Raw genomic sequence first — 12,017 nt, forward strand, 5'->3', positions numbered from 1 at the left:
GCCCAGAGGACAGTTAAGAGTCACATGTAGGCCAGACTAGCAGTTTCCTTCTCTAAAGGACATTAGTGAACCTGATGGGATTTCCTCCCAACTACTGTCAATGGATTCATGCTCATCATTAGACTCATAACTCTAGATTCTTCATTGAATTCAAATGCCATCGTGTGCCAGGGTAGGATTTGAGCCCGGGTCCCCAGAACATTATCTGGGTCTCGGGAATAACAGTCCAGTGTTTACACCACTAGTCATCACCTCCCCCAGATAGCATTTCACCTTCACACAAATGCTCCTTAATTTCAAAGTTGCAAACACAGTCAGCTACAAATTGAATAACACTGTCCTATTTTTCTCTGGTGTTTATATTTTCACAGGGGTTTCATGCTGTGGGGAACTTCAAGGCATCAGATGATACCACCCCAGTGAAGCCTTCTCCCAAGAGCGGCCTCAGACCTCTGACTCATCTCCGCCATGACTCAGTCTACCAGCAGAGTAAGTCCCTGAGCACAGATGAGCTGAACCCACAGCCGAGGCTCGAAGGCCTGGAGCAGCACCTGGCACAGAGGGAGAAGAACTCCCTGAACAGCCTGAAACGGGCCAGCGTCGATGTGGAGCTGTTGGCACCACGCAGCCCGATGGGCAAGGAGAACATGGTGACCTTCAGCAACACGCTGCCACGCGTCAACACACCGAACCTGGATGAGGCTGCGCGTCGACACATGACCATCCATGTCTCCATGGATGCCTCTCGCTCCAAGCAGCTTATCTCACAGTGGAGGCAGAGACCTATGGATGGCTTGGCCTTGGACCATGACCCAAATATCAGTCAGTCACAGCCTCAGATGAGGGCCGCTATGGAGCTGAGGGCCGCAGGCTTCGATCAGGACGAAGTGGCGCCGTCCTCCCTCTACCCTGCAGTGCAGGCCAGGGTCTGCGAGAGAGGCACAGGAGGTGGAGCACGGGTCCTGATCCAGTCCAGAGCCGGCACCTCGCAGCTGGTTCACATCCCCGAGGAGAGCCAGGCAAGCGTCAGCACCTCGCCAAAGAGTAACTCAGCCCGGGCCAAGTGGATGCTGCTGGCGGAGAAGGGAGGGGTTCCACGGGCCCAGGCCCAGCCCCAGCCCCAGCCCCAGCCCCGCATCATGCAGGTCATCGCCATGTCCAAGCAGCAGAGCACGGTCACGGTCACACCAAGGCACTCAGAGGCTTCCAGCAGCTCCGAGTCCTCGCAGTACAAGTCGCCCTCAGAGAGGGACTCGGCCAGCATTGTGACAGTAGATGCCCATGGCTCGCACCCGGTGGTGCATGTCTCCTCCGTAAATGGTGGTGCTGGGCCCTGGGAGTGGAAGTCGCCCCAGGCCAGTGAGGCCTACGAGCTGAATGACCTGAACAGGGACTACCGGGGCTACAGGCCCACCAAGAGCGGGGGCAGCGCCGGTGGGATGTCACCTGGATCCTCAGCCAGTGACCTGGAACACGACGACACTCGCTTCTGCAGTGTCGCCACAATCAATGTGGCTGCAGCCGAGAGGAGCGAGACAAATTCGGAGAGCCTGACCATGGGCTCCAGCCGGGACTCGACCCTAAGGAGAAAACCCAACCCAGCCTTCCTGGCTGAGCAGGAAACCAGTACAGACAGCGACCAAGAGGCTTACTACAAGAAACTTCAAGCCAACAGGAGATTCAAAGACTGATCAGGACCATTTTGGGGGGCATTCTTTTACTGAAATAGTCAGGATACCGACTCCCTACAGCACTTGACTGCTGTGAGTTGGCTACCCCTTATCCCCACGTTGAACAAGCCGGGATCAATAAAACAACCTTTCCATGGATATCTCTTGTTTTCAAACCTTTTCAGACCACAGCTCAATCCTGGTCTTCAAAGCTGATTTCATTTGCAGTCTGGGGCCTTTTCTTGACTCAGAACAGCTAGGAATACAGATCCAGGTCTAAATTTCCAAGACCCTTCATATGACATTTTCAGATATTAAGAAAAGGAAAGAAAGAAAGAATTGAATTTTCCTGCCCTCAAGAGATCCTACAGCACTTTCGGGGCAAAGTTATTATTTCAGAGACTGAGACAAATGGGCCATTTCAACTCGCATGTTTCTTGTGTTCTTATTATTCCAGACTTTTGGAATTGTAGCCTTGTAATTAAGTTGTGGTTTTTAAATTAGTCAATGGTTAAAGAAGTGTCTTTTGTGGTTGACCTGATGGCGTCATCTGTTGCTTGTGGCTGTTTAACATGCTAGTTGGCATTCTGAGCCAGGCATTGTACTTTGTTGAAGTCATGGACAGTAATAACTTCTGTATACCAGTGCCAAACGGCACCAGCCTTTGAGTTGGCATGAACTCGCAGATACTTTCATTGTATACAAGATAGTTGGGCGCTATAGCCTTTTCATTGACATGACTAATGATTGTAAGCAGGCCAGCAAAGTGATCCCTCATCACTTGCCAGAAAAAGCAGCAGCTACAATCGCGCTAAGAATGCAATGACAAAGAGTAAAATACCGCAGATGCTGGAAATCTGAAATACAAAGAATCAGTTGCTGGAGAAACTCAGTCAGCCTCGCAGCACCTGTGGAGAGAGAAACAGGAAATCTGTCAGGTCATTTAAAGGCTGAAATTTTGATGAAAGATCATTAATATTAGCTCTGCTTTTGATGCTCCCAGACCTGCTCAGTATTTCCAGTTTACTGTTTTTAAAATTGAAGAAAGATTGAGTTAATCCCAACATATGTTTGGGAGAATATGAAACCGCTGTGATAATGCAAACAGACTATTAAGTCAATATGCAGGACATGTGTTGTCAAATTTTGAAATGCAAGCAATATACAGTAATGCAATATATTAATAAGATATACAAGTCCATCTTCATAGCTGCATCAACTGGATGATAATTGATGTTCTCAGCAGCATATTTTCATTAGACTCTCATTGGATGTTGCACATCATAATTCAATGGTCCTGGATTGGCCAAGGCTGCTCCCTGGGCCTGCACTGTGCATCATAATCACACTTCTAATCAAATCGAACCAATTCTCAGCCATTTGTTGAAGACAGTCCAATAGATGTCAAACCCTTTGAACACCCACTTCCCCTGCGAAGACTCGCACCGGAGTCAGAGCGATCCCAGAGGGATGTAGCAACTGAGGGAGACCATTCAGCCCTTTTAGCCTGTTCTGCAAGTGATGCCAATTTTACACTCCCAGGGTTGGAGATCAGGGAAGATGGAAAACAAGGATCCAGCCCCGAGATAAGTGATGAATCTGAAAAGTGAAGCAATTAGATATTGACGTCTCCAGGACTGAATGAGAACCCCAGAATTACAATAGTTTTGTTTTAGTTGTTAGACTGTTTATGCTGATACAATTACCCATGGGCCTTTTAATGACCAGGATTAGAAATTAATGAAGAGGCATTTTAAGGAATGTTGTATCAGTGATAATGGGAACTGCAGGTGCTGGAGAATCCAAGATAACAAAGTGTGAAGCTGGATGAACACAGCAGGCCAAGCAGCATCTCGGGAGCACATTTTGTGGCCTGCTGTGTTCATCCAGCTTCACACTTTGTTATTTTAAGGAATGTTGTTGGTTTGCTCTGAAAGCTACAAAAAAATGTTTACTCAGCACAGAATCTGAAAATAAGTTTAATGTTCCATGACACATGGTCATGTTGCACAGGATCTTTGGTCAGTTTTGGTTTAAGGACTGGTTGAGTCAGCTCATTAGAAGCTGGAGTTAACCCAGAGGGATCTGGAAGGAATTTACACTATGGCAATGAGACCAATCATTCTCAAAGGTTCCCTGAGAAGCTGGGGCAGTTGAGGTTCAACCCTGGGTCTGACCACCCAAGATATGCAGTGACAAGCTAAATGAGGTGGCATATTGGAGCTTACCTGGCTGGAGACTGTCCATAGATGACCGCTATCAGCTCAGCACAGGACACTATCAGACAATGCAGAGGCAACAAAGGCTAGAATTGAGTTAAATTTAACTCTGTTATGTTGAGAATCTGGAACCTCATGTTGGAAAACACAAGTATCCTTGTAGAAACCCACATTGAAAAACAAAACATTGCTGTGTGTAAATAGAACTTTCCTAACAAAATGTAAACTGGCTCTAAACAGCACTTCTAGTGATTGTTTGAATGATTGTTTTCAGAGTAACGTTGTTATTAGTTGTGAAGATTCATATGCCTGATTTAGTGAAGTTTACTGTTGTGCTATAATAGTGATTTTAACAGTAGGTCCTGATATACAGAAGTATTTTGTACTTTGAATGTGTCAGTTGGACAAAAGCAAGCTTTAGAATTATGTGAATTCAATAAACTTTTTTTAAAAAAACAAAGTGTGCATTACTCTGCTTTCTTCTGTTTCTGTGGGCCAACAGTTTGCATTCCTTCTGAGCATTGTTACTCATCCCCAATTTTTATTGTCCATCCTTTGATATCCATATGTTCAGCTGCCTTAGTAATTTGAGGCCTTCACTTATCTGAGTTAAAAATAGCAGACTTAATCCAACATAATGTTTTACAAGACATTGTAACTCACGCCTTGACTTCCCAAAGCCTGTCATCCACCTACAAGGCACAAGTCAGAAATATAATGGAAAATTCCAACAGCTCTCAAATTTTGACACCATCCACGACCAAGCAGCCCGCTTGATTGGTACCACATCCACCCCCTCCACAACCGATGCCCCATAGCACAAGTGTTAACCATCTACAAGACATACTTCAGAAACTCACCGCTGCTCCTTATTAGCACCTCCACATCCATAACCTCCATCATCTAGAACAACAAGGGCAGCAGATTCATGGTAACACCCCCACCTGCAAATTCCCCTCCAAGCCACTCACCATCCTGACTTAGAAATATATCACCATTCCTTCACTGATGCTGCGTCAAAATCCTGGAATTCCCTGCCTAAAGGCATTACGGATACAACAGTTCAAGAAAGCAACTAGAGATGTCCAACGAATGAACGAAAAGTTAGAAGGTGCATTAATAAGGACAGTGTTACAGACTCTGCTTTGAATTTCATGTGATCTGTTGTCACTATTTGGTGATTTCATTTTGCACATGCTCAGTAGTAATACTAGGATTAAGAGAATATTTAATGCTTCACACTGCATCTCCAGTTCTTTGATGGTACTCCACTTAACTATTAACGTTTATCCATTTTACATTTTACTCTTCACTCTGACTTCCACTCCCAGCCACAAGCCTATTTGACTTTATTATTTACCTCCAGTAGGATTATCAGCTCTTTTGGAGGACATAGCCCAGTTTCTTTTTCATTCTCAAAGGTTGAATACAGGTGGTGTGAGACAGCAGCTTCTCTGCAGAGAAGAGCCAGAACTCCAACAAAAAGTACAAGTGTATTATCAATGTGGCAGGATCAGGGTCTACTAGAAGTTCCTGCATAGCAATTAGTCTGCACGGTTGGGTTATACCCTCCTGTTTCTAAGCCGTCTGTTTTTCAAAGGGCTATCCTCCTCCTGTGGGCAATTTCCATCTCTAACAAGGGTTTGTATATCTCTCATCATCACTTTCACGGAGACAGTAGTGCTTGTATGGAATGAGCTGCCAGAGGAAGTGGTGGAGGCTGGTACAATTACAACATTTAAACGGCATTTAGATGGGGACACGGATAAGAAGGGTTTAGAGGGATATGAGGTAAATGTTAGACAAATGGGACTAGGTCAGATTAGGATGTTCTGGTTGGCACAGACGGTTTGGACCGAAGAGCCTGTTTCCACGCTGTATGACTCTGACTATTTTGTGCAAATGTAAAGGAGTTTGTTTTTGACCTTTTTCTCATGGCTGTCATTATTACTCATCTTTAAGGGAAGTGAAAGCTTCCCTGAGATAATGGCTTACAGCAATTTTACAAATCTGAACATTTCCATGTCATCCATCAATGTGTCTCTTTGTGGCGTCAATTCCATGGAAACATTGACCACCTCTGTCAGAAAACTGTGAAATTCTGCTGTAAACTCTTTCTGTTAAGTGTCCGAGGCTGAGAGTGCAGCCAGCTGGGCATTTGTGATCAGCTGGCCGTTTCAGGTGGTCGGCCTGCTTCAATTTTTAGAAAAAGGTCAAATCAAGCTCCGACAGATACACAAATCTAATCTTCAAAAAGGACATTGTGTACCTCCTGAAGCTTGACAGAGCGATCGCCCAGTTTTTGACTGTTTTACAACAAAAGTCTCGAGTGAGTGAATGACCTGTTAAAGCAACAGCTTCTTTACAGTCCAGCTGCCGGTTATGCTGCTTATTAATTTTCTAAATGTTGAATATTTGCATGACCCAGATTTGGACTTGAGCATATCGTTTACCTCGTTTAGCTCTCTCCTTCTATTTGTTGATTTCTTCTAGATGGGTCTTTCCTGAAGTTTGAAGTAGTTCTCTCAAAACGTAAAGTCATACTAATGCTTTCTGCCCATTATTGTGAAGATGGGGTTGGCTTCTTTTAATACAGGTCAGTTATTCTCCACCCTGCTCAAAGCTTCTATGTTCATGAATCTACCTCCTAGCTGTGAGGTGTTTTTCTTGTAATTGAAGATCTGTCTCGAACTCCATAATTGAAGAGATCTCAAATATAGTGCCCACTTCGTTAGCTGCAGGATTAATTGAAGTTTTGTTGATCATTGAACCAGCGTGAAGTTTTGTTCCCAATTCTTTGCCACTTCCTACACTGCAAGAAACTCCTTCATCAACTTCATTTGGAGTTATTATTGTGTTACCTCTCTTTGATAGATTCTGTACAGTAAGTAAACAACTTTACTGCTGCTTCAAGAAAAGGACGATTCGCCTCAAAGTAGACAAATGGGGGTCAGGTGACTAGCAGCAAAAATGGCTCATTAAGAGCTGCAACCAAGCATGCTGGAAACTTTAGTCAAGTTTATTTAAGTGCTGACATAGGTTAAGTTTGGTGTGCCCTGTACTTAAGCTGTGATCTGCAGTTCCCTGCTTTTACCAAATAAGGGAGGTGTCATGGTGGTCTGCGAGGCATACAGGCACCTTATAACAACTTGATACAAACATTTGTTCTGAGGAAGGGTCCAAACCGTTAACTCTGATTTTTTTTTCACAAATGCAGCCAGATGGCTGAGCTTTCCCAGCAACTTCTGTTTTTGTTCATCAACATTTGGGAGTAAACCTCATTGGCTGGGATCGAACATTGTGATCGGGCTTCTGTCAATTCATTGGCTGAGCACCACAGAAGTTTCTGGAAGAGTGAGCGCACTTTGGTTTAAAGTTTACAGGGCAAAGAAGTTTTCCTTAGCCAGCACTCGAGACTCACTTTCGTGATGTATGTGCCCTGAAGTCATTTCAGAGTAACTCAGAAGCATGAGGCAAGATGTATACAGAGAGTGAAAGATGGCCACCTCACTCAGTGTGGTAATAGTCTCAAGCCGAGCTTGTTGAATTAGAGTTCAGTGTGAATTAAGTTAAAGTGAAGTCAATTAAAGTTGTGTTAAGGTGGTTGAATCAAGAAGCAAATGTTGCAACGAATACGTTTCACAATGATACCTAAAGAGTTAAATAAAGAAGAGTTTGTTTAATTTAATTTTGAATTGACTCCCTGTCTTTTGCCTGTCACACAAGGGACAAATACCAGGGAGAAGGTTAAGGATTCCCTTTGGGTAACAAGGACTTTGGAAACAGAGCCAAGTGAATGTGAGATTACTGCAAGATCTTAGGACTCAGCCTGAGTCTCTGTGACTATTTCCTGAGAGAGAAAACCAACAGGTGGAATGAACTCAGTGGCTGGCCATCTCCTTTGGCACCTATTAACCCTACCATATGTGGCTTCTCCTTGAGAGAAATGGAGTGTCTGCATTTCCTTTTTACAGCCCCTGAGTGTCAGTGCTGAGGAGTGATTCCTGATGCATTGATTGATTTCAATCCCTCCACTGTTTGCTAATATTTAAAGCTACACACACAACTCCTGGCATGTAGTCTTTTAGCCCAGCGCGGCCTCAGTGTGGATTTCCACCCCTGAGCTGATTCTAGAGCAGTGTCCCAGCCTCAAGGGCCTGAAGTGAAGCCTGGCACATCTTGGGGTCAAGGCTTAGTGCATACTAGAGGTTAGATGCAAACAAGGGCTGTGTTGAAAGGACTGTCATTCCGAGCATTATATTTCTCTCTTTTCTAGTTTATTCCTACAATCTGCAATGCCGAGTTTCTTGTTTCTTTATTTTTCACAATTTTCCCCCCCTAAGAACTTGTACTGAAGATTCTGCACCAAGGTACCTTATTCGTAAGATGGCACTGTAGCTGGCAATTTGTAAATTTTTCACTGCACTCCTGTAAGTACATGTGACAAAAATGATAATTCAATTCAATTCAACAACTCTGCTCACCTTGGGAGTTGATTGGACAGTAGCAATGTCATTAGGCTAGGAATCCAGTGCTACAGGCTAATTCTCTGGGGTCTATGGATTTAAAGCACACCATGACAGGCAGTAAAACCTGGAGCTAAGAAAGCTCGTTGAACGCTGACCAATGTCCATTTGCAAAGCCCCACCTGGTTCAATAATGTCCTTAAGGGAAGGAAATCTGCTGCCCTTACCTGGTCTGGCCTACATGTGACTCCAGATTCTTAGCAATGTGTTTGACTGTTGACTGCCCTCTTGAACAGAATGGCTCTCTGGGGTATTTCAGTTAAGGATGGGGTACAAAAGCTGGCCTTCTCAGTAACACCTACATCCCATGTAAGAATGAAAAGGTGAATAGTGACTAGGAATGATGGACAGGGTCTCTGTGATCTCTCTTTCAATAAAAAGATGCATAGCACATATTCCACTCCCTCACTCAGGCTTTGATTCCTGCTGTGCCCCAAAGTTGAACGGAGGGAGGTCGAAGAATTTTCTTCATCACAGCACAATGCACTGAAACAATCAATACATTTTCGCTAGCATCCAGAAGATTACCGTTTTTTTGTTGTCATTTACATAAGAACTAAGGGGGGACGTGTAGGCTCAGTGTTTAGCACTGCTGCCACACAGCACTGAGCAACTGTCTGTGTGGAGCTTGCACATTCTCTCCATGTCCGCATGGATTTCCTTCCGGTGTTCCAGTTTCCTCCCACTCTCCAAAGATGTGTAGGTTCGCTAATACCCCTTAAGGAAGGAAACTTGCCTGGTCTGGCTGACATGTGACCCCAGACACACAGTAATGTGGTTGACTCTTAACTGTCCTCTGGGCAATTGGGAATGGGCAATAAATGCTGCCTAGCCAACGGTGCCCTCATCCCATAAATGAATAAATAAAAAAGTTAGGTGGATTGGCCATGCTAAATAGCCTACAGTGTCCAGGGATCTACAAGTTATGTGGGTTAGCCATGGGAAATATGGGGTTACAGGAGCAGGGGAGTGGGTCAGGGAGGGATGCTTTTTGGAGGGTTATTGTATTTGATGGGCTGAATGGCCTGCTTCAATACTGTAGGGGTTCTGTGAGCATGAGTCCATTTACCAGTTCTCAATCCATCCCAGCATATTCCCCCAATCCCACATGCTCTGGTTTTGTATACCAATCTAGTCTGAGGATTTATTTAAGTTTTCTGAAAAATCTAAATATTTACATTCACAAGTCTGCTTACATTTTTTTGGAAACTTTATAGATCTCTATTCCTATGATCCAATGCAACCATTTTCTTCTGTGGTTGTTAGCCATGGTTGGAGCACACTTTGCTGAGGTTTTTTGCGCATTAAACAAATGTATTTTCATTTTACAGCATTAGTTTGTTAAATGTTAGCCACTGCCTGTTTACCATCATACACCACATTTGTAGTTTTGAAGCCACAATGGCCATTTTTCTCCCATAGCATCATATTTTCCTAGTTTTTAATTGAGTTTCAAAGTATTTTCAAACTTTTAGTATGTAAAATAAATGGTATTGTGCTCACATTTTCCTAAAGGGTCCATTACAACATGGTTAATTATCAGCCATTTTGTATAACATTAGGCATAAAATAGCCCATTCCCTACTTGGTTCCTCAATGTACAGATCTACAAGGTTATCTTGCAATTCATCCACAAATTCATCCTCCACAATATTAGTACCAGTTAACTCTTACCAGCACATAAGAACTTATTCTGTAGGTCTTCCCAAACAAGAGAATTCAGGTGGATCTGCTACATTCAACAGTAAGACTTCATCCTGACCTTGTGTGCTGCTATGGTTAATTTTCTATTCTGCTGCTGCATCTATGTCCTCAGGTCTCTCTTTGCACTTGAGACCCTCTACAAAACTGATTAAGACACTTTCCTGCCAATGGGATTCTTTCATGGCATCAGCTGTACCTTGTTGTATCAACGTAGATTTTCTGATTTCTTGTTATTACAAAAAATCAAAAATAAGATGGTGTTAGAGACAAGCCAATTGGCTGGAATAGCATGATAGGTATCAGAGTCGCATGAGGAGGTTCTAACTAAAGTAACAATTGATTCAAAACTGTACAAACTTATTATAATAGAACCTTTTGATTTTTTTATAATTAGCTCTCTGCTTTAATTAATCAGTTCAATTTTTAACTTCATTTTTGTGGGATGTGGGTGTCGCTGGCTGGCCAGCATTTCTTACCCATCCCTAGTTGCCCTTGAGAAGCTGGTGGTGAACTACATTCTTGAACTGCTGCAGGCCTCCTGCTGTGGTTTGACCCACAATGCTATTTGGGAGGGAATTCCAGGATTTTGATCCAGTGACAGTGAGGGAACGGCACTATATTTCCAAGTCAGGATGGTGAGTGACTTGGAGGGGAACTTGGAGGTGGCAGTGTTCCAACGTATCTGCTGCCCTCATCCTTCTAGATGGAAGTAGCCATGGGTTTAGAATTTCTGCAGTGCATCTTATAGATAGTAGACATTGCTGCGATCGAGCGGCGGTGGTGGAGGGAGTGGATGTTTGTGGATGTTGTGCCAATCCAGTGGGCTGCTTTTTCCTGGATGGTGTCAAGCTTCTTGAGTGTCGTTGGGGCTGCGCCCATCCAGGCAAGTGGGGAGTATTCCATCACAGTCCTGACTTGTGCCTTGTAAATGGTAGACAGTCTTTGGCGAGTCAGGAGGTGAATTACTTGCCGCAGACTTCCCAGATTCTGACCTGCTCTTGTAGCCACTGTGTTAATGTGATGAGCCCAGTTAAATTTCTGGTCAATGGTAAACCCCCCAGGATGATGATAGTGGGGGATTCAATGAAGGTAACACTATTGAATGTCAAGGAGTGGTGGTTAGATTGTCTCTTACTGGTGATGGTTATAGCCTGGCATTTGTGTGGCGCAAATGTTACTTGTCCCTTATCAGCCCAAGCCTGGATATTGTCCAGATCTTGTTGCGTTTGAACATGGACTGCTTCAGTATCTGAGGAGTCATGAATGGTGCTGAACATTGTGCAATCATCAGCGAACTTCCCCACTTCGGACCTTATGATGGAGGGAAGGTCATTGGCAAAGCAGCTGAAGATGGTTGGGCCTAGGACACTCCCCTGAGGAGCTCCTGCAGAGAAGTCCTGGAGCTGAGATGATTGGCCTCCCATAACCATGACCATCTTCCTACATGCCAGGTATGACTCTCGCCACCGGAGCATTTGCCCCCAATACCCATTAATTCCAGTTTTGCTGGGGCTCCTTCATGCCATACTCAGTCGAATGCAGCCTTGATATCATGGGCAGTCACTCTCACTTCACCTCTGGAATTCAGCTCTTTTGCCCATGTCTGAACCAAGGCTGTAACAGGGTCAGGAGCTGAGAGGCCCTGGCAGAACCAAGGTCATAGGCCATCTCTTCAGCTATTCAGTTGTTGGTACCTTACTCACACATTTGACAATTCTAATCATCTGCAAAGACTTGTTATTCCGCCTGTCAATACTCCACTCACACTAGTTGTACTTATCTTTTGACACTCTTAATGACCTGGAATTGTCTTGACGTTATTTCTCTGCATGCAAATCCTGTGCTTGCGTGCTTCCCTCCACTTCACCTGACGAAGAGGCAACATTCTGAAAGCTTGT

General features: G+C 44.2%; 1 protein-coding gene across 6 annotated transcripts in view; it reads left to right on the top strand.

Annotated features, from left to right (window-relative positions):
* The window catches only part of plppr3a (phospholipid phosphatase related 3a), a 102,748-nt gene extending 98,449 nt beyond the window's left edge, over positions 1–4,299 (top strand). For all 6 annotated transcript variants that reach the window (XM_048560125.2, XM_048560120.2, XM_048560123.2 and 3 more), the window contains one exon: positions 372–4,299. In XM_048560125.2, the coding sequence (XP_048416082.1) occupies positions 372–1,691 (1,320 nt within the window). In that variant the 3' untranslated portion in view covers positions 1,692–4,299. The remainder of the gene's footprint in view (positions 1–371) is intronic.
* Positions 4,300–12,017: the final 7,718 nt, after the last annotated feature.

This window comes from Stegostoma tigrinum, chromosome 30 (genome assembly GCF_030684315.1).
Source record: "Stegostoma tigrinum isolate sSteTig4 chromosome 30, sSteTig4.hap1, whole genome shotgun sequence".
Taxonomy (NCBI): domain Eukaryota; kingdom Metazoa; phylum Chordata; class Chondrichthyes; order Orectolobiformes; family Stegostomatidae; genus Stegostoma; species Stegostoma tigrinum.